Below are 23,629 nucleotides of genomic sequence, written 5' to 3'. Positions count from 1 at the left end.
TAATGTATAATACAAAGCATGTGTGTTTACCTTTTTTCTTTTATAATTATTACTTTAAAAATTACTGATCCTGTGTTTCCTTGCTAAATCTGATCCTGACAGAAGCAGTATTTGTAAATAGAGATTGTGTGTGTGTTAGGGGCGGTACATACAGATATGTGCACAGATGATATGTTCATATTCTTTTCATAATTAATATAATCATTGTCTTTGATTTCAATACATTTCCTTTGTTTAGAAGCTACCATACTATGAGCAAATCTTTAAGTGGTGTAATGTTGCTATTTACATTTTGTAAAGTTTCATCAGATTGTGAATTCATTTGGTGCAAGGCTTAGGACTTACACATTTTTTAATCTGTGATACAACCCAGGGTCTGTCATATTGGGGCTGTTGAATAATTTACTGCATAATTATAAGAAAGAAAAAATGAAATGATGAGTCATTTTAGAACAGAGATTTCAGAATAGAAATAATCATTCTTACTTTACAGAGAAGGAAACTATACACTAAAGAGTAAATTGTCCAGGGGTTATAGCTACCTGGAGGCAGAGCCAGGATTATATTTTGCATATCCTCTGTGACACCCAGCATTCCAGGTATTTCCAGTAGTGCAGTAATTCAGCCTTCCTTTATCCACTCCCCGAACTCTAGTTTTGTGATGAAGCACTAGGGGGCACTGTATGTATGATACGGAATATTTTTAAGTTAGAGCTCATTTCTAAAAACAGTGGACTTTCACTTTCCACAGAGGCATGATTTTTTAAACAATATAAATTGTTCTCCCTGGTTAATACTTAACAGTCATTGGCTTTATCAAATAGTTTCATAATCTCATATTGTCACTTATTAGTGAATTATAATAAACAAATAGCATCTGTAGCAGCACCACCAGTATTTATTATATTTCATTAGATCCGAGGTAATTACATGGTATTTGCTATTAAAAAGCTGAAGAAACCAAGGCCTGAAAAAGTAAAACCATAGTAGAGGTATGTACTGTGGGAACAAGCTCAGTCTCGGTGGCAGTGTCTTACTCTGTTTTTTCACTGTTAATAGAATTTCTAGAAGTAGATGAATATCCCGAACATATTAAAAACTTGGTGCAGAGAGAGAGAGAATTGGAAGAACAAGAGAAGAAGCAACGGGAAATTGAGCGTAACACATGCAAGGTTAGATTTTGTAATTTTACTTTTTTTGTTGTTTTGTTTTTTTTGCTTTTTTGGAGCCTCACCCACAGCATATGGAAGTTCCCAGGCTAGGGGTCAAATCAGAGCTACAGCTGCTGGCCTATGCCACAGCCATGGCAAAATCGGATCCTTAAGCCACTGAGCAAGGCCAGGGATTGTACCCGCATCCTCAGGGATCCTAGTCGGGTTTGTTAATGCTGAGCCACAAAGGGAACTCCCTGTAATTTTACTTTTAATTAAAAGGTGCTATTAAACTTTGCTTAACTACAATTCTCATGACTAACTCACTGGGTTGATTCTGTAAATAGTTATGCTGTCATGATCATTAAATAGTGTAACCAACTCTATTACTGAGGTAAGTTGATTGCACTTTCCTGCATAAAAAAAACAGTAATGTAGTAATATTAGTGTTGGTGAAATTGCAATGAGATGAACATTGTAATGTTCTGCATCAAGAATAAATTTATAAAACTTTTCTGCATAGAATTTGAGTAGGATTTATCAAGAGCCTTAAGCAAATTCATGTATTACCTAATGATGCAATTAGAGACGTGGTAAAAATTTTTACCACAAGGACATACTCCTTAGTATTTTCCAAAAGAGGGAAAAATTGGAGACAGCTTGAATGTATATCAGTAGGAGAATGATTACATAAATTATGATACATGCTTATAGGGAAAGATTGAGTTGTTAAAAATTAATGGGTTTAAATTTTTTTATAATATGAGAGCATCGATCATTAAGTGAGAAAAATAGATGTGAAAGAGAATGATCTCAGTTATGTTTTTTAAAAATTATAATTCTTTTTCAGGAAAAATACTGTCCAGAAAAAATTAAACTTGGATTCATGACCTGTTGAATTAATGATATCTTACATTTACCTTTTCTAGATAAAATTATTCTGTTTGCATCCTGTGAAACAAATAATGATGGAAAATAAATTGGAGGTTCATAAGGATAAGACATTAAAGGAAGCAGTAGAAATGGCTTATAAGGTATGTTTAATTGTACTGTTGGTATTTAGTTTTGATATCTTACATAACAGGATTAACATATTTTCCGGAGTTTTTATCATAGTTGATAGTAATATAAGCATTTGCAATAACTGGTAACCCACTTAAATTATGTGTCTCTTAAAGAGTGTAGTTTATACTTCTTTGAAAGGTGCTCTAATACTTTTGAGAACTTTCTCTGAAAGCTAAACTTTCTAGAACTCAGAGTTAGAATTAGAAACAAAAATGTCTATGTATTCTTTATATTCATCTAATAGATACTTATTTGAGTTTTCCCTTCATGAGACATTTAGAGACACTAGAGGAAACTGGACAGCATAAGGTGTTAGAGATACTAGAATGAGTAAGACATGCTCACTGACTTCATGGAGTTTACAATCAACTGGGGGCGGAGGTAGAACAGGCAATAATATTTAAACATCACAATTTGCAAATGTCTTATTGTTTAGATGCTATGAAGTAAATCAGTAGTGTATTAAGATTATTTATTCTGAGACTTTAACCATGAGAAGGAGCAGCTGTGCAAGAAGTTGGGAGAAGAGTATTTTAAGTAGGAGTAACAGCATGTGTAAAAAATGAGCTAGGAAGTGCATGATCCAGAAATTGCAAAAAGGGGCGTTGTGTTTAGATCATCTTGAATGGGAATAGAGTAACATAAAATTAAATTAGAGGCTTTTATTCTAAAAATAATGCAAATTTATAAGTGAGTTTAGAAAGGGAAGCATTCTTTTAGCAAGATTACTCTGTCATCTGTTATATTTGACTAATTAAAATTGTTTGCTCTTTCCATATAAACATTGAGATCATTTGACTGAAATTAAAGTCATTTCCTAGAGAAAAATTGCATATTACATTTCATTTATAATATATGTAAAACCAATAAAAGAAGTAAAAATAATACAGAAGATAGCCAGCATTGTTTCTCAAAGTGTAATGGAGCACAACCTGTACCAGAATCACATTCCTATTAAAAAATTAATTCCTGCAAATGAATCTGAACTTATGTGTTGGCACTTGGGAGTATGGATTTTGAACAAGTACCTCAAGTGGTTTTTATTTATTGTATTTTTATTTATTTATTTATTTTGTCTTTTTGCCTTTTCTAGGGTCGCTCCCACGGCATATGGAGGTTTCTAGGCTAGAGGTCTAATTGGAGCTGTAGCCGCTGGTCTGCACCAACACCACAGCCACAGCAATTCAGGATCTGAGCCGCGTCTGCAACCTACACTGCAGCTCATGGCAATGCCGGATCCTTAACCCACTGAGCAAGGCCGGGGATCGAATCTGCAATCCCATGGTTCCTAGTCGGATTCATTAACTCCCTCAAGTGGTTTTTAGACATACAAACTTTGAGAACTTGTCTTATGTACCTGGCCTTTCACAGCACTTTATCAGTATTAAAAATTTACATTTAACTGTGTGACTAATTAATCAATGTTACTGTGCCTCACTAAACAATAACCACTTACAAGAGTGAAGAATGTTCTGGTTTTGCTCACAATTGCATTTCCACTACTTTTACCTGATAGGATAGTCAAAATTGGATGGGTAAGTGAATGAATAAATGAATGAACAATCAGTAGAAGGGGTGAATGGCTCTGGGTTCAGCTGATTAAAGTTAAACTCCTTTAAACATAATGGTGGGCTGCAGACAAAACAGTAGTGAAACCAAGTTAGACTAAAATGGAGAAAATGTCTTAACTAAAGTTTTACACAGGTCAGTCAGTGATAGCAGTAAGGGTAGTTTATATTCCATCAGTTTTTTTTTTTTTTTAATTAAAAAAAATTTTGTTGTTATAGTGGATTTACATTGTTCTGTCAATTTCTGCTATATAGCAAAGTGACCCAGTCATACATCTATACCCACTTTCTTTCTCATATTATCTTTCATCATGTTACATCATAAGTGATTGGACATAGTTCTCTGTGCTATACAGCAGGACCTCATTGTCTATGCATTCTAAATGTAACAGTTTTTATCTATTAACCCCAAACTCCCAGTCCATCCCACTCCCTCCCCCTCCTAGTCCTCCTTAGAAACCACAAGTCTACTGTTCATGTCTGTGTGTCTGGGTCTGTTTCTGTTCTATAGATAGGTTCATCTGTGCCATATTTTAGATTCCACATGCAAGTGATATCATCTCTCTTTCTCTTTCTGACTTACTTCACTTGTATGAAAGTCTCCAGTTCCATCCATGTTGCTACAGATGACATTATCTTGTTCTTTTTTATGGCTGAGTGGTATTCCATTGTGTATACGTACCACATTTTCTTAATCCATTCATCGGTTTGTGTATTCTGGAGATTAAGCTCCTGTTGGTTGCATCATTTGAAACTATTTTCTCCCATTCTGTAGGTTGTCCTGTTTTTTTGTTTTTGCTGTTGTTGTTGTTGTTCTTTTGTTTTTTATGGTTTCCTTTACAAAAGCTTATAAATTTGATTAAGTCCCATTGGTTTATTTTTGTTTTTATTTCTATTGCTTTGGAAGACTGACCTAAGAAAACATTTGTATCGTTGATGTCAGAGAATGTTTTGTCTCTGTTTTCTTCTAGGAGTTTGATGATGTCTTGTCTTATGTTTAAGTCTTTAAGCCATTTTGAGTTTATTTTTGTGCATGATGTGAGGGTATGTTCTAGTTTCATTGATTTACATGCAGCTGTCCAGTTTTCCCAGCACCACTTGTTTTAGAGACTGTCTTTTTCCCATTTTATATTCTTGCCTCCTTTGTCCAAGATTAATTGATCAATTGATCGTAGGTGTCTATGTTTATTTCTGGGTTCTCTATTCTGTTACACTGGTCTGTCTATCTGTTTTTGTACCAGTACCACACTGTCTTGATTACTGTAGCTTTGTAATATTGCCTGAAGTCTGGGAGAGCTATGCCTCCTGCTTGGTTTTTGTTTCTCCTTGGTCGGGTTTATTCCTAGGTATTTAATTTATGGGGTGTGATTTTAAAAGGTATTGTATTTTTATATTCCTTTTCTAATATTTCATTGTTAGTATACAGAAATGCAACCAATTTCTGAATGTTAATCTCATATCCTGTTACTTTGCTAAATTCATTGATCAGTTTGGATAGTTTTTGTGTGGAGTCCTTAGGGTTTTCCTTAGAGTATCATGTCATCTGTATAGACTGTCAGTTTTACTTCTTCTCTTCCAATTTGGATACCTCTTATTTCTTTGGATAGCCTGCTTGTTGTGACTAGGACTTCTAATACTATGTTGAATAAAAGTGGTGAGAGTGGGCATCCTTGTCTTGTTCCAGGTTTTAGTGGGGAGGGTTTCAGCTTTTCTCCATTGAATATTATATTTGTTGTGGGTTTGTCATAAATGGCTTTTATTATGTTAAGCTATGTTCCCTCTATACCCACTTTAGCAAGATTTTTATCATGAATGGATGTTGGATTTTGCCAAATGCTTTTTCTGCATCTATTGAGATGATCATGTGATTTTTGACTGTTCTTTTGTTAATGTTATATGTGATGTTGATTGATTTACATATGTTGAACCATCCTTCTGAACTTGGGATAAATCCCACTTGGTTGTGGTATATGATCTTTTTTATATGTTGTTGGATTCAGTTGGCTAAGATATTGCTGAGAATTTTTGTTTATATTCATCAAAGATACTGGCCTGTAATTTTTTGTTTTTGTTTTTTTTTTTTTTTTTTTTTTTTTTGGTAGTACCTTTGTCTGTTTTTGGTATTAGGGTGATGGTGGCCTCATAGAAGGTCTTTGGGAATGTTCCTTCTTTTTCAACCTTTTGGAAACGTTTAAGAAAGATGGGTATAAGTGGGTATAAGTTCTTTGTATATTTGGTAGAATTTGCCTGTGAAGCCATCTGGTCCTGGACTTTTGTTTTTAGGTAGTATTTTTATTACATATTAAATTTCTAGTGACTAGACTGTTCTTATTCAGTTTTGCCAGGCTGTATGACTCTAGAAAGTTGTCCATTCTAGGTTGTCAAATTTGTTGGCATATAATTGTTTATAGTATTCTCTTATGATTTATTTTTGCAGTATCTGTTGAGATTTCTCCTTTTTCATTTCTTATTTTGAGTTTTCTTTCCTTTTCTTGTCTGGATAGAGGTTTGCCAATTTTGTTTCTTCTTTCAAAGAACCAGATCTTGGTTTTATTGATTAAAAAAAAATTTTTTTTGCATTTCTATTTTATTGATTTCCTCTCTGATCTTTATGACTTCCTTCCTTCTGCTGATTTTAGGTTTTGTTTGTTCTTCTTTTTTTAATTCTTTTAGGTGGTGGGTTAAGTTTTCAATTTGAGATTTTTCTTTTTTGCAGAAGGCCTGTATTGCTATGAACTTCCCACTGCTTTTGTGGCATCCTATAGATTTTGAATGGTTATTTTTTAATTTCCCTTTTGATTTCCTTATTAACCCATTGGTTTTTTAGTAGCATGTTGTTTAGTCTTCATCTAATCAGTTTTTTCTCATTTCTTTTCCTGTGGTTGATTCATGCCATTGTGGTCAGAGAACATACTTGAAGTAATTTCTGTACTCTTCAATTTGTTGAGGTTAATTTTGTGCCCCAGTATATGGTCAGTCCTTGGATGTTCTCTGTGTACTTGAAAAAAAAATGTGTATTCTGATTTTTTTGGATGTAATGTCCTGAAAATGTTAGTTAAGTCTAACTTTTCTATTGTGTAATTTAGGATCTCTGTTGCCTTATTGATTTTCTGCCTAGAGGATCTGTCCATTGATGTGAGTGGGATGTTAAAGTCTCCTACTATCACTGTATTCCCATCAATTTCTCCTTTTATGTCTGTTAGTATTTGCTGTATATATCTTGGTGCTTCTATATTAGGGGCATATATATTGACGAGCATAATATCTTGAATCGATCCTTTTATCATTAAATAGTGTCCTTCTTTGTCTTTCTTTGTGACCTTTGTTTTAAAGTCTGTTTTGTCTGATATGAGTATTGCAACTCCTGCTTTCCTGTCTTTTCCATTCACATGAAATATCTATTTCTATCCCCTTACTTTCAACTTAAATGTGTTCTTTGCCCTAAGGTGAGACTCTCGTAGGCAGCATATTGTAGGGTCTTCCACTCTTTGTCTTTTGATTGGAGCATTCAGTCCATTGACATATAAGGTAATTCTTGATAAATATGTATTTATTGCCATTCTAAACTTTGTTTTCTAGTTGATTTTCTTTCTCCTTTGTTCCTTTCTTTTTTTGATTAGATGGTTTTTCCTTTTTTTTTTTTCCTTTTGTCCTCTTTTTATTTTTTGTGCATGTATTTTTTTGGTTTTGATTTGTGGTTGCCCTGTCTTTCGGGTATGTTAACCCCTTCCTATACCTCCTTGCTTTAGCCTGATATCATACAGGCTCAAACACATTCTAAAAAACAAAGAATCTAGGAGTTCCCACTGTGACGAAGTAGAAACGAATCCAGTTAGGAACCGTGAGGTTGTGGGTTTGATCCCTGGCCTCGTTCAGTGGGTTAAGGATCTGGTGTTGCCATGAGCTGTGGTACAGGTCGCAAATGCAGCTTGGATCTGGCATGGCTGGCTGTGGCTGTGGTGTAGGCTGGCAGCTGTAGCTCTGACTCAACCCTAGGACAGGAAAGCAGGAGTTGCAATACTCATATCAGACAAAACAGACTGGCCTGGGAACCTCCATATGCTATAGGTATGGCCCTAAAAAGACCAAAAATAAAAAAGAAATAAAAAACAAAGAATCTAGTTTTTCCTACTTTCCTTCCCCACATTTTATGATTTTGATGTCCTTTCAGTATTTCTTTTAGAATGTGTTTAGTATTGCTGTATTCTTTTAGTTTTTGTTTGTTGGAGAAATGCTTTATTTCTCCTTCTATTTTAAATGATAATCTTGCTTCTAGGGTGTAAATATTTCCCTTTTAGAACTTTGAATGTATCTTGCCGTGCCCTTCTGGCCTGTATTGTTTCTGTAGAGAAATCAGCCGTTAGCCTTATGGGGTTTCCCTTATAATTAACTCTTTGTTTTTCTCTTGCTGCCTTTAGAATCTTCTCCTTATCTTTAACTTTTGCCATTTTTATTATGTCTTGGTGTGGGTCAGCTTGGGTTTTACTTGTCTGGGGCCCTCTGTGCTTCCTGTATCTTGATATATGTTTCCTTTAGATTTGGAAAGTTTTCAGCCATAATTTCTTCAAATAAATTTTCATTCCCCTTTTCTTTTTCTTCACCTTCTAGATTCCCTATTATGCATAGATTGGCCCACTTTATATTATCCCATAGATCTCTTATGACGCTTTCATGTTTTTTCGTTTGATTTTCTGTGTGCTTCCTGATTGGGTGATTTCCATTTTTCTACCTTCCAAGTCACTTATTCGTTCCTATGCATTATTCGTTCTGTTCTTCAATGGCTTTAACTCAGCTTGCAACTCTGGAAATGAATTTTCTAATTTTTCTTGGCTCCTTTTTTTACTTTCCAGGTTCCTTTCTGAAGTAATCTGCATTACTGTTCATATCCACTCTTAATTCCTTCATATTAGGTCTTAATTCCTTCAGAATTTTCACTATCACCTTTTTGAACTTGGTGTCTGTTAGACTGCAGAGGTCTGTTTCATTGTTTGCTCCTTCAGGGGAATTCACCTGTGAATGATTTCTGAGCTTCTTCATTTTACTTACATTTTTCTTATTCTGTTAGTTTAGAGAAAACAACTAGTGTGGTCTTGGAGGGCACTTTATATGGGAGAGTGCTCATGGGTAGTTTGTGAGGGCTTACTTTTTGTTTTGGCATAGGGGTTGCTTTCAGTTTAGATGCTTGCTGTCTCTTTCCTCAGTTTGTGCAGGATGTTATCCCCGTGATAGGGGGTGTGCTGGTGTAAGGCAGTGGGCAGGGCTAGTAGTCAGTGTCTGGTTGCCAGGCTTTTACCAGTGGCAAGGAACCATGGGGAGGTGGCACAGGCTGCTCAGCAGTGACAACACCAGATCCTTAACCCACTGGGCCCTGCAAAGTGGCAGTGACCCTCAGGGAGTTGTAGGTGGTAGTTGCAACAGCAGGGCGTGTGCATTCCCAGGGTTGTGAGCACAACACGTGGTGCTCAGTTGCAGTGCCCTCCTCAGTGGTAACCCCAGAGGTGACCAGGGCCATAGGTTGTGCCTGTTTATAGACCCCTATTAGTGGCGAGCCTTGCCACCTCTGGAGCCTGAGATGCCTGCAGTGGTTTGCCCCCCACTACACACACAAAAGGTGCCTCACCACCTGAGAGCCCACATGTGCTCAGAGAAAAATAATCCTATGGCAGTCCCACCCCTCCTTCCCTTGCCCTCCCCAACATTGGCACTTTGCTTCTCCTCCTATGCTCCCTTAGCTATGGTGCACCAGTCCTTAGCCCCTTAGGCTCTCTCCACACAGCCAGCCCTAGTCCTCTCCCTGGAACCGACCTCTGAAGCCTGAGTGTCAGTGCCTAGTGCCTGCCTGAGTGTCTCAGGCTGTGGTGTCTGAGGGTAGTGGTACCAACAGTCTGTGTGGCTCTCTTTGTGCTTTTTCCTCCTGAGTTTGGCTGCTGCACTTTTCTCTAAGGCTTTGAGTTTCCCCCTGCAGGACTGCGGCCTCCCAGGGTGCAGGTTCTTTTCCTCTTTCACAGCTCCCTCTCATGAATGCTGGTTCTGTCCTGATTCTTTTTTTTTTTTCTCTTCCCTTTCTTTTTTTCCCCTTTGTTCTGCTCAGTTTTGTGGAGGGTTTCTTGCCCTTTTTGGAGGTTTAAGGTCTTCTGCCAGACCTCTGGTCCCAATCGTTCTACATGTTGAAGGGTTTTTTTTAATGTGTTTGTTGGATAAGGTGAGTGCCACATCTTATTCCTCTGCCATCTTGATCCCACCCTATTTTCCATCAGTTTTTAATGTAGGAAGAAAAGAATGTTGTCTTAAAAATAGGAAGTATAAGGAGTTATACTGCTGTGGCACAGTGGGCTAAGAATCCAATTGCAGTGGCTTGGATTGCTGTAGAGGCACAAGTTCGATCCCCATTCCTGCTCAATGGATTAAAGAATCCGTTGTTACCGGTGTGACTTTGGTCCCTGGCTCAGGAACTTCCATATGCCATGGGTGTGGCCATTTAAAAAGCAATAGGAAGCTTAAGTTCACAAATGTAAAGTGTCAAATTGAAGAAAGAAATAAGTCAATTTTCTGTAACAAAACTAAAGCTCCATTTCTGGGGAAATGAGAATGGGAAGGGTAGAGGTCAGTGGGAACATACCAAGGCTTAGGTAATTTGAAGTCATCGTTTCAAACCTTACATGAGTATTACATGCTTCTAAGCAACCCTACTATGTTTCTCCAGTAGATTCAGTTCGCACTTAAGATATGTTGCATGCAGAGTGTGCCATCTACTAGTGAAATTGATGAGAGGGATTTTTTTTTTTGCTGCACTCGCAACATGTGGAAGTTCCTGGGCCAGGATCAAGCCCATGCTACAGCAGCAACTGAAGCCTCAGCAGTGACAATGCTGGATCCTAAACCCACTGAGCCACAAGGGAACTTCTAGAGGAAAAGTTTTTTATAGAAATTCCTATATCCTGAGCTGTTAGTAATCTGGAGGCTGAAAATAAAAGGAATGGTTCAAGGAGGAACAGGTAGCATTGGGAGGCATAGAGGCTGTGGCCTTTGTGGTGGCTCTGCAAGGCATGCTGTCTTCCTGTGCTTATGAAGATTGATACTAGATACACGAGTTACCTATTTTTCTCCAAATTAGAATAAGATAACAGAAGATGTGTGTTATAGTTGATTGTTTTCCCCTCAGGTTTCCAGCTTAGTGGTTATAGAGCAATAACTTAAAATGTATTAATTTTGAGTACATTTAAAGTTTAGAATGTTATTTAACCTTTTTAAAAACCAAAAATGTCTTTAAAGTATGTTAGTGCATAGGTTGTATAATTTGAGGAATAATGAAATATGGTTATTTTAAAATAACACTTAAGTCATTCCTGTGAGCGTTGATGCAAACCATAAATAAATGGATTTTATTGTTTGTTAAGACCTATTGGTGATACAGTTACACATCAGGCTGAAATACTATACAATTTTTTCTCTTTTCTTGGGTGTCATATTGTTTTAGATGATGGATTTAGAAGAGGTAATACCCATTGATTGCTGTCGCCTTGTTAAATATGATGAGTTTCATGATTATCTTGAAAGATCATATGAAGGAGAAGAAGATACACCAATGGGACTTTTACTAGGTGGAGTCAAGTCAACATACATGTTTGATCTGTTGTTGGAGACAAGAAGACCTGATCAAGTGTTCCAGTCCTATAAACCTGGAGGTAAGGAATTTTATGGTATTTTGAGTTGTCATGAACTTAAAATTTTCATAAGAAAAGTTTTTTGTTTGTATAAATTATTTTTAATTTTTTATATATTTTTAAATTGTAGAATAATTTTGAAAGGTCAGGAAGCAGCCAGCAACAGACTTGGAATTTTATATTACTTTCAAAAAACTATATACAAAATTTAAGAAACAAACAACAAAACTTGTAGCTTATAGTCTTCAGTGGGATTTATCTCTCCAGTACTGAATCATCCTCCCTTCCTGCCTCTACCTATGCTTCTGTCTCTGAGTCTGGCCCCAATCCTGGCCCTACCTATACTTATACCTCCCTCATTTTATAAAGAGGACTCTGGTCCAAAAGAAATATTCTCACAAAGTCTCAGAAGTAGAGTCTCTTTCAGGGTTTCCTTGAAGACATGATTTCATACCCCATCACTGACAGCATTTTTCATTTTTCTCCATCGTCTCCATTTTTACAGGTCCTAGGGATTTCAGCTTTTTCTGGTTTCATTAAGTTTACCACATTTCTCTGTGTCTTGGGGTTTTTTTTTTCCTTTGAGACTTTTCTCGAAAGCCAAATATCATGGCCCTAGCTTTATCCCAAGTAATCCCTCAAGACAGTTGTTTTTTTCCAGTGCCCAAAGTTTTCTAGTAATCACTGTGTATAAACTGTCACAAATAGGGAAAAATAAAAATGTTTGAATGACTTTAAAAGTTCTTACTTTGGGAGTTCCCATGTGGCTCAGCAGCTTAAGGATCCACGTTGTTACTGTAGTGGCCAGGGTTGCTGCTATGGTGTGGGTTTGGTCCTTGACCCGAGAATTTCCACATGTTGTAGGTGTGGCCTAAAAAAAATTCTTACTATTGTCTTGACCCTAGCTCCTTAGCATTAATCAGAGTTCAGACTTACATTCTCGATTTTTATTCCTAAAAATCGGATTTAAAAAGTCCTCTGCCCTTTCAAATTCAGTTCTTCTCTGACTCCTATACATCTCCTTTTTTAATTAATTAATTTTTATTTTTTTGCTTTTTAGGGTTGCACCTGTGGCATATGGAGGCTCCCAGGGTAGGGGTCAAATTGGAGCTACAGCTGCTGGCCTACGCCACAGCCACAGCAACACAGGATCCGAGCCACGTCTGCAGCCTACGCCACAGCTCACAACAGCTCCAGATCCTTAACCCACTGAGCAAGGCCAGGGATCGAAACTGCAATGTCATGGTTCCTAGTTGGATTCGTTTCCACTGCACTATGACTGGAACTCCTACATCTCCTTTTTTTAATGATAACTTCTCTTTCCAAAGTATGTTAAGTGTGGTACTCTTTCAAGGGCTCCTTCAGTCAGACTCTGCTCTATCTGTAGAGTCTCTTTGGAGCGTTTTCTTACAAATTATTTTTGAATTAGATGGCAAAAATTATACAAGTATAACATGGGTCAGCAATAAAACCACTTTAAAAAAATAAAATCATTTTTTAAAAAGAGTGCTCTAAATATCATTGTGGATTGTAAAACTTATAATCTCCTTAATCATTAAGAATTAAGACTTTAGCAGGTATTTTGTCAGATTTAGATTAGTAACATGGGAGAAAAAGGAAGGATTGACATAAACTACATAGAAGATAGTCACACAGTTAAGCGAGAATAACTGTCTACTAAATGCGGTATTTGAAGATCATTTATTTTTCTGGTGACTGAAAGTTTAGTTATATACGATCTCCTGAAAATACAAGAGAAGACGATGGCCTTAAATTGTAACATGAAGAATTTAAGTCAGAAAACAAACATGTAAACCAAAAGCTTTTCTGTAGGATATAGAATTTTCCATAGGATATGGAGGATACTATTTTGAAGAAAAGTCTTTGATTATGAACAAGGTCTTGAATTGTTTAATGAAGGTTGTCAAAAGCAAGTAGGGCTGTTGTGTCCCCTTTAGTATGTGTCTTGCATTCTCTGGTTATTTATGTTTACTTAAGTGTTGTGGTTTTGATCTCTGTTGTGGAACTTGGAATAGGTATTTTTAAGATGCTTGATAAATTTGACAGTGATGTTAAGTTTTTTTAAGGAAACAAAGCTTGTGTTTTTAAAAATCACATTTTGAGTTTTCATTTTTAAAGAGATCTAAAAGAACTTTTTATTAGCTTCATTTTTTATTTCTTTAGATGTTTGTAAGTTGTGAAATAGAAGTTTTAACATGTATTACACATGCATAACATATACATTTACTATCTTGATAATTAGAAAAATTTTGCCATCTGTTAGAAACACATTCACATTGTTCATGTGAAATACCTTTGAAAAAATAACCTTCAGTTGTGTTTTTATGTTTTTCAAATGTGACAGAAGTGATGGTGAAAGTTCATGTTGTTGATCTAAAGGCAGAATCTGTAGCTGCTCCTATCACTGTTCGAGCTTACTTAAATCAAACAGTTACAGAGTTCAAACAACTTATTTCAAAGGTAAGCTTTTAAAATTGGTCAGTGACTAAGTGCCTGCTGTGTACAAAGCACTGTGTGATAGTTATGAGCAAGATATAGGGACCAGTATTTACCTCAAAAAGCCAGTATTTATAGCTAGGAGACAACTATGGTTAGGCGAGAAGGACATTTCAAATGGAAGAAACAGACTGACCTGTGTGCAGGTAAGAAAGCATGAAGCAGGAGTTCCCGTCATGGCGCAGCGGAAACGCATCTGATTAGGAGCCATGAGGTTACAGGTTCGATCCCTGGCCTCGCTCAGTAGATTAAGGATCTGGCGTTGCCTTGAGCTGTGGTGTAGGTCACAGACATGGCTCGGATCCTGCATTGCCATGGCTGTGGCATAGGCTGGCAGTTGTAGCTCGATTTGACCCCTAGCCTGGGAACTTGCAAGTGCAGCCCTAAAAAGCAAAAAGTGTGCTGTTTCACACTTTCTTTTCTTTCCTTTTTTCCTTTTTTTTTTTTTTTTTTTGTTTGTTTGTTTTTGCTTTTGGCTGGATTATCATAAAATATGTGCCTAGAAATATAAGTTCACATTATTTCATGGAGGATTTTTAAGTGTAAACACAAAAGTTTGGGCTATGTTTAATTCAGGCAATAGAAAGCAGGTGTTGGTTTTTCTGACCACAGCAGGTGGTATGATTAGAGCTCTGCTGTAGTGTGGGAATTCTGGCAACACTAGACTAGAGTTCCCCATGGTGTGAGGGAGGAGTCAAGGACGTAGATGAGACCGTTGGAGTAATTTGGATGAAGACCTCTTACCAAAAATGAGAGAAGTGGAAGTTGTAAGAATGAATATATAAATAGAATTGGCAGCCCTTGGGATTAGTAAACATTGGAGCAAGGCAGAAGCAAGAAGACCTTAGGAGTTTCACACTTGGATAGCCAGAAAAGGAGTGATGTATGAATAGAAGTAGAAGAGTAAGGTGGTGGAACAGATTTGACAGAGAAGGTGATGAATTAAATATTGGCCACATTATGTGAGTTAATGGTAAAGAGCATAGGCTCATTCAGAATTTTTGAGCTGGAAAAATATGATGATAAAACATTCAGATTTCCTTAGACAAAAATAGTCCACCCCAGAAACATGATTATTATCCTTTCAGGGGTCCTATACTCTATAGAACATTGAGCACATAAACACTGGCAAAATTTTAGAGGGTTCCTGAGCCCCAGGTTAAGATTCCTTGTTATGGTGGAAATTGTTCAGTAATCATAAGTCAAGGAGTCTAGTTTCCAGTCATTCATTTTATGTAGTCTTGTCTTTGATCCTACCTGGGGCTTTTACATATCTGTTTTAACAGGGTTGTTGTGAACGTGAATAAAACAAAAAAAAAATGGCTCTTTTTGTGAAAAAAAAAATTGTATTGTCTAGAAGTTAGTTTTTAATTATTTTTATGTTAGAAAAACTGACTTCCTATACTTTCACCAAAGTAGTAACTGGAGGAAACAAATTATATCATGAAGTTACAGTTTATGATTAAATTGCTCATAGAAACATAACATTAGTGTAATTGCTGTGTTTAATCTAGAATATGAGCACTGAAGTAGAACATAAAAGAAATATATGCATTTCCTCCACTGATGAAGCTGATAATTTTGTTCAGGAAAAATATGTCTGTAAAGAATAAAGACAGCTAGAAAACAGGATGCCAAAGAAATATAGTGGGTTTTTGTTTGGTTTTGGGCCATGCCTGCAGCATGTAAAAGTTCCCAGGCCAGAACTCAGACCTGCATCACCACAGCAGTGACAACACTGGATCCTTATCCCATTGAACCACTGGGGAACTCCAAAATATAGTATTTAAAGTATAACTAGGCTGCCTAAAAATTAGTTATCATTAGCTGAAAAACAAGTAAGTCATGTTTTGTAAAATTATAAATTATTTTCATCTCATATCATGAGAAATTTATAAAATGACAGCAAGATTAAGGACATGGGATTTTAGAATAACTTCAAAATTTACCTACTAATTTAATCTCATTGTACACAGAAGAAAATTGACTTAGTAAAAGTATTAACAGCTATTCATAGAATATAGAACTTATCAAAAGTTAAGAAGTTAAAGAGATGTTGGTTTGACATCAGCTCTCAAAGAATCAGTTATTCAGTTTCCTTGTAATCAAATCACCTCATTTACTTTGTGAGTTTGGGAGAAATAGAATTTTTAGTGAAAAATTGTTCCTTTAAAAGTAGTTTCAGAACATACATTTATTTATAAGTGATACTTTGGTCTCCTAATTTAAAGCATAATTAATGAATGGAATTAATATTTTTTCCCACAGATTCTTTAAAAATTTGTAAACCTCTACTAAGATTATTTTTCTCTTAATTTTCCTTCTGCCGTTGTTAAGGGTTAGAACAAGCAATTATTTTTTTATTAGTTATGAAAATGTTTCATGTTTGATTTTTTAATGCACTGGGGGAGAATATAGGGCAATTGGAGATACAGAAGATATTTTCAGAAATTATTTTTTTAAAAAAGAAGCCTATTCTTAGAAATAGAGTTGTCTTCTGGTTTACTCTAGGTATATGTTTGAATGTGAATATTTTATTATTACATTCTTTGCTAAATTGAGCTATATTGCTTTGGCTTAGTAGATGGATAATTAATTGTTGTTGGTTTTTGTTAAAACATTGTAGCAGTTACCAGATAATCATACATTGATTGACTACATATATCATAGATCTTTTTTTTAAATGATTTTTATTTTTTCCATTGTAGTTGGCATAGATTCTTAATTCAGGAAATAATAGATGTATTTCAAGGGCTCCATGAACCCCCTGAATTACTAATATGCAAAATTTGGTACACAACTGTTTTTATGGGTTAAAGGTCTATCAGGGTATCAAAAAGTTTTCCTAGAAGTACTCCCAGTTATTTTGTGTTTATGGAATTTGCTGCAAATACTTTATTTCAGTTCCATGTGGAGGAAATATAATTTTCAACACAGGATAAATTCTCTCTCTGTAACCAGTAACCAGTAATTTGGCATTATGTAGACAAAGCCCAAGTCCTTTAATTGTCTGAATTAGTTTATAGGACGGGAAGTTCACCCACACTTCTGCATTTCTGTTTATCATTCCATGGAAACAGCATCCTTTGGGCTGCTACTGAGTTTTCCACATGCAGGACATTTCCACTTCTTCCTACTATTTTTAAGAAGAACTCAGCAATGTCTTACTTTCCCATATTTCCAAATCAAGCAGAGTTATTCTTGAAAGAGTACTTTTTTATTAAATTACTTTCATTATTATAGGCCATCCATTTACCTGCTGAAACAATGAGAATAGTGCTGGAACGCTGCTACAATGATTTGCGTCTTCTCACTGTGCCCAGTAAAACCCTGAAAGCTGAAGGGTTTTTTAGAAGTAACAAGGTATGTCTTTTTTTTTTTAATGCTTTTACTCTTTTTCTATGCAGCAAATAGTAAATGAAATTATGTTTAATATTCTAAGTCTGGCCTCTAGAACTATTCACCGTCTGAACTTTACTTTTTACATTTTCACATCCTCCTAATAATTACGTTCCTTTGCAGTAAGGTCAGATCTCACTTCTTTCTTTCCTCTGAATCAGTCTTGCTGGTTCTCCTCTTTGCCTTGTTCATGCACTACCCCCACCTGGAGTGTTTTCCCCCTTTTTTCAATCCCCTTCCTCTTTAGTCCTTCCTCTTTAGTGGCACCTTCATGACTAGTTCTGGTCAGTGATTATGTCCTCTGAATTTTATTCATTCATGAGCTTCTCTCATTAAGCAGTACTTCATGGTGAAAGTCTGAAGCTTGCCTAGTATAGAGAACATTATTACCTTGAGTTTGCCCAACATTATTCCGTTTGCCTATTCCTTTATCTCCATAAGAAAAGAGAAAGTTCATGTCGATCTTTCTTTCTTTTTCTTTTTTTCTTTTTTGGGTGCCCCACAGCATTTGGAGTTCCCAGGCCAGGGATCAGATCTGAGCTGTAGTTTTGACCTACACTGCAGCTACAGCAATGCCGGATCCTTAACCCTCTGTGCCAGGTTGGGGATCAAACCTGTGTCCCAGGGCTTCAGAGATACCACTGATCCCTGGCCTGGCATGTTGATCTTTTTATTTCATCTCTTGATATCATTATGTGTTCCATCATTTATCATTTTTCTGTTTTTGTTCCTAATGCCATTGGTTTACTCTGAATAAATTGCATCAAAATTTCCTTGTTTGCCATTTTTTATTTATCACCATTTCCAGTCTCATTCATCTTAGTGCAGTTTGGTCTTTTATCACCTTTAACCATTGTTTAGTATTGTTTTCTTAATTCTAATGTGTAATTTTTATTCACCTCTAGTTTCTTCTAATACTTTTGTGTGGTGTTTGTGTGTATAAGATTAAAATCCTCTAATCTCCCTAATACTGTTTTAGGGTAAAGAATGGGAATGCTACAACTTTTTTCTCTAAATAGTTAGCTAACTCCTGAGTTATAACATTTATTGAATAATAATCTTTCTATAAAAAATTCAAAATACTCTTCATAATTGCAATATTTGTGTATACACATTTCATTTTTTAAAAAGACTTTATTATGGAAAATGTCAAACTTATACAGAAATGCAGAGAATAGTGTAATGAGTATGTACTATCACCCAGCTTCTGTAATTATCAAGTCGTTTCATGTATATTTAACCACTGCTTCCCCCAGATTTTTTGAAAGACATTCCCAGTATCATGTCATTTCATCTATAAACAGTCTGAATGTATATTTTCAAAAGATAAGAACTTTTAAAAAACATATCCAATTACATTAATATACCTAAAAAATTAACAAAAATGCTTCATTATCAAGATATCAACCAGTATCTTGGTGTTCAGATTTCCCTGATTATATTAAAATTTTTTTCCAATAAGATTTGTTTGTTCAAATCAGGATCCAAACAATGTCCATAATATCTCTCAAGTCCGTTTTATTTTATTATTATTTCTTTTTGGCTGCGTTCACGGCATGTGGAAATTCCCAAGCCAGGCATTGAAACTGAGCCCCAAGCAGTGACAATGCCAGATCCTTAACTGCTAGGCCACCAGGGAACTCCTCTCCAGTCTATTTTAATCTGAAGATTCCACTATGTGTTTTTTTTGTCTATTTGTAATTTATTTGCTATAGATTCAAGTTGTTTGTCCATTACATTATTATATATAATCTGGATTTTGGTGTCGTATTCCTGAGATGTTTTTGTACATGTTCCAATAAATAAGATGTCTGCATGCACTTGTGTGTTGGGGGCGGGGGGACACGGCATCTGTCTTAGAACAATTTTTTGACTAATTATAAAGATATGTAAATATAATATTTATTTTGTTTAGCCTCCAGAAACAATGGATGTGTCCTTTAGAAACATCATCTCAAGTTATCTAGCTTATTGTGCACTGTCTTATATTGATGTGATATTATTCCTATGATGTATTGAGAATGTCACCTAATTTAATGAAGTTAATTCTCTGACTTACAATTTAGGTGTTTGTTGAAAGTTCTGAGACTGTGGATCACCAGATGGCCTTTACAGACTCTCATTTATGGAAACTCCTGGATCGACATGCAAATACAATCAGATTATTTGTTTTGTTACCTGAACAATCCCCAGGATCTTATTCCAAAAGGACAGCATACCAGAAAGCTGGGGGTGATTCTGGCAATGTGGATGATGACTGTGAAAGAGTCAAAGGACCTGCCGGGAGCCTAAAGTCTGTGGAAGCTATTCTAGAAGAAAGCACTGAAAAACTAAAAAGTTTGTCGCTGCAGCAGCAGCAGGAGGGAGATAATGGGGACAGCAGCAAAAGTACTGAGACTAGTGACTTTGAAAACATTGAATCACCTCTCAATGAGAGGGACTCTTCAGCATCCGTGGATAATAGAGAACTTGAACAGCATATTCCAACTTCTGATCCTGAAAATTTTCAATCTGAGGAACGATCAGACTCAGATGTCAATAATGACAGGAGTACAAGTTCAGTGGACAGTGATATTCTTAGCTCCAGTCATAGCAGTGATACTTTGTGCAATGCAGATAATGCTCAAATCCCTTTGGCAAATGGACTTGACTCTCATAGCATCACAAGTAGTAGGAGAACTAAAGCAAATGAAGGGAAAAAGGAGACATGGGATACAGCAGAAGAAGACTCTGGAACGGACAGTGAATATGATGAGAGTGGCAAGAGTAGGGGAGAAATACAGTACATGTATTTCAAAGCAGAGCCCTATGCTGCAGATGAAGGTTCTGGGGAAGGACATAAATGTATGTACTTAATAAGAAAAAGGCTCCTTGAAACAGCCTCGGGTTTTTGTTTTTGTTTTTTTTAATCAGTTTATTTAAATTTTTAGTTAAAAATCAGCTAAGAGTCAGATACTTTGTCCTACAACTACCTATAACTTCCTGGATTATAGGATTATCTTCTGTTGCCTTTGCTTTCATTTTTGTTGCAGTTGATAGTGAATGGTGTTCTTAGACCTGTACATTAGACTTATGTACAGGTCTAATGATGTCAGAACTCCAATGAAATGATTTTAAAAAGGGGGGAGAGAGAATTAAAAATTTTTTTAAAGAAGGAAAGAATTATGATAACAGTGCTTAAAAAAAAAGCTAGACATTTTAGAAAATTTTACGTTCAGTGCCCAGAAAAAATTTTTATTTTTGCAGCTCTTCCCCTTTTTCTATCACCTAAAGCAGACAGCACCCTTCCCACACCCCCTAAAAGGGCCATAGCTAACCAGGAAAGTCGGAGAAAGGAAAGGATCTTTTTTTTCCTTCAAGTTTTTTTAAAGGAATCTTCAGGCAAGATATAAACCAGAAATTAGCAGGGCAACTAGGTTCAAGATCAAAATCTTTCTTCTAGTATTAAAAAATAGCTGAAAACCTAGATACCTTGCATTAGTCTGGAAGGCAAATATAAACATTATCCCTTATATTTTTATATTTTAGCTTTCAAAACAGTTGTTTGTTCTCCCTTTAAGTTTCTCTGAAATTAATAAAGTAAACATTGATATCCTCACTTGACTGGTAGGAAAACTGATGAGCGACTTGCCCAAATATACATATATAGCTAGTAAGTGGTGGGATCATTACCAGAGGCTTCTAATTGAATGCACTTGCTTCCCATTACTTCTAGAGGAGAGTCCTACTCTTCATCTATCTCTTTATCCAACTATTGTTATTTCCTAAATCCATGCTAGGTGCCAGGCCCTCAGAGATGACTGAGATTGTGTAGCCTTATGCTTCATCTCATGGGGAGAAAGTACACAAACAACCACTATAATAGTTAAATGCTATATGATGCCTGTAATCTCAAAATTGGGTCTTTTAAAAGGAAGTGATAGAAATTATGAAATCAGTAGTAAAAACACATAAATTTGTCCGTGGTTAACATAAATTAGATCTAGATAACACTGTAATTATTTGACAGACATAGCAATATCTTGTAGAAACTTAAGTGGGCTGCAGGGCTAAAATGGAGACAACATTATTAGAGTATTTTAAATTTCTATGGAGTTTTTTCCTTATAATTCTCATTAACTTATTTAGTTCTCAACAGCAGTGTGAAATTGATATTATTAGACACCTTTCACTGATGAAAAGACTGGTTTAAGTATTTTGCCAGAGGTCACACAACTGGGATCAGATTGAGGTTATTCGGATTGTTAGCCTAGCACTAACTCCTCCACCCCATAACTGCCAAATGTTGCTTACTTTCCTCACATCCTAGTAAAGGAGAAATAGCTAATAGTACTCTTCTTACCATCCTCAACCCTTCAGGGCATTGGAGAAATTAAAAGTAGCTTCTCTTTAGGAGGTTAGAAATTTCTTTCAAGGGGTTTGTTTTAGAATGACCTCTTGAAATTTTGCATGAAGTCTCAACTATAACGAGGATTTCAGTGGGAATACTTAGAATTATAATATGAAGTCTCATTTCCATCTTAGAATGGTTAATGAAATCTTTACAAAAGAGATTGCTGGCCATTTAAACCTTTTTGGGCTAATTGTGGGCTAATTTACTAGCGAAACAGGTGATGAAGAGAAACCATTTACTACAATTTATTTAGGCTTTGAGAAGCTATATAGAATGTTTGTCTGAAAAGAAAAGGTGAAAACCCTAGAAGACGGCTTTTCAGTTTAAAAAAAAAATCTGACTTGGGGAAAAAGGAGTGGAGATGTTGCCAGCAGCTCGGTGTTTCAGGAGTCTCTGCTAAGACTGATCACAGTTCCACAGGGATCTGAAAGTAGGTGTCGGGGAACGTGGGTGCTAAGTAGTAATACAGGTTCATCTACAGAGTGATGGAATGGCAAGGTGTAATAGGTAAGCAAAGAGTGATATCCAAAGAGTGGTATATTGTATACAGTATAGGCAGTTTATTTAGATAATAGTCAAAACAACACTTAAAATGGTGGTCTTTAAGTGATTCATTATAATCCAGGAATTGTTTCAGGGAGTAATTATAGACCTTTTTCTGAAAATACTGTCCCATTGTGACCTAGTTGTAGTCTGCAGGCATTGGGGTATAAATAGGAAGGCCAAGATAATAAAAATGGTAGTATATTTGCACTGAAATTTCTTTGTACAATTTTGGTTACCTCCTCTTCCAAGAAGTACATAAAGGAAAATAAAAAGGAAAGCCTTTGAGGATATTTAGAGTTTGCACTTGTGAAGAGACTGAACTCTTCGGTTTGAAAGGATAGATAGGAAAAATGAAATGTTGCTATTCTCTAAAGCTACAAAATTATTATAGCTCAACTAAGCTAACACTTTGCCAGTGCTATGTTAAGCATTTTACATGTATTGACTCAAAAACATATTATGAGGTATAAATACTGTTATCTGCCTTTCATAATAGAGGTAATTGAGGTACAGAGATATTAAAAGGTCAGAATCGCAAATCTAATATATAAGGAGGAACCAGGACTTCATTCAGGCCAGGCCACCTAACTCCAGAGTACTTGGGTCCTAATCATCATATTGGACTATATCAATAACCAACAAACATTCATCTCTTCTTATGATACAACATTACTAGGAGTTATGAGAGAAACCGAAATGGCAGTGATAGCTGGCAGTTTGAGTAATGCTTTAGATTTTACTTATGTATTTCATAACAAGCAATGAGACTGGTGTAATGATCCCATGAGAAAACTGAAACTTAGAGAGATTGGATGACCTCTCAATCATTTATCAGACTAAAGTGGCAAAACCAAAATTCAGCCATAAGCTTCTCATTTCTAATCAAGCAATTTTTTCATTACACCCTTCTGTCAAACAATTTGGTACCTCATGGGATATCATAAGTAGAGGCTTGTTTGCCAAAAGCTAGATTTTTAATACTTAAGGGCATTCTTAAAAATGAACATTTTAAACAAATTAAAGGAAATGCTGCCTCAAAAGTATATACAGTAAATAAAGTTCATCACCCTGTTTGTTTTCTGCTAATTCATACTAGTCACATTTTTTATGATAAACTAGTATTTTATAACCAGTAAAATAGTAAATGGACATTATTTGAAAATCCATTTAGGAAAATTCATCAACCCAAGAGTTGGGATGATCCCAGAAGGTAAACCAGGAGTGTTTTAGGGTTTTGCTCCTGATCTTTGGTCTAAATTTCATGGAAAATGAACAACAGAGGTCTGCCCTAGGGAGTCTTAGGACTGCAGAGAGACCATGAGCCTG

General features: G+C 35.9%; 1 protein-coding gene across 2 annotated transcripts in view; it reads left to right on the top strand.

Moving 5' to 3' along the window:
• Positions 1-23,629, top strand: part of USP47 (ubiquitin specific peptidase 47) — a 130,243-nt gene that overhangs the window by 95,118 nt on the left and 11,496 nt on the right. For both annotated transcript variants that reach the window (XM_047776276.1, XM_047776275.1), the window contains 6 exons: positions 1,060-1,172; positions 2,081-2,185; positions 11,262-11,469; positions 13,814-13,929; positions 17,209-17,328; positions 19,431-20,208. In XM_047776276.1, coding sequence (XP_047632232.1) covers positions 1,060-1,172; positions 2,081-2,185; positions 11,262-11,469; positions 13,814-13,929; positions 17,209-17,328; positions 19,431-20,208 — 1,440 coding nt within the window. The remainder of the gene's footprint in view (positions 1-1,059; positions 1,173-2,080; positions 2,186-11,261; positions 11,470-13,813; positions 13,930-17,208; positions 17,329-19,430; positions 20,209-23,629) is intronic.

This window comes from Phacochoerus africanus, chromosome 4, assembly GCF_016906955.1.
Source record: "Phacochoerus africanus isolate WHEZ1 chromosome 4, ROS_Pafr_v1, whole genome shotgun sequence".
NCBI classification, from domain to species: Eukaryota; Metazoa; Chordata; class Mammalia; order Artiodactyla; family Suidae; genus Phacochoerus; species Phacochoerus africanus.
Note: the sequence above shows the minus strand (reverse complement) of the source record. Positions and strands in the feature narration are given on the sequence as shown.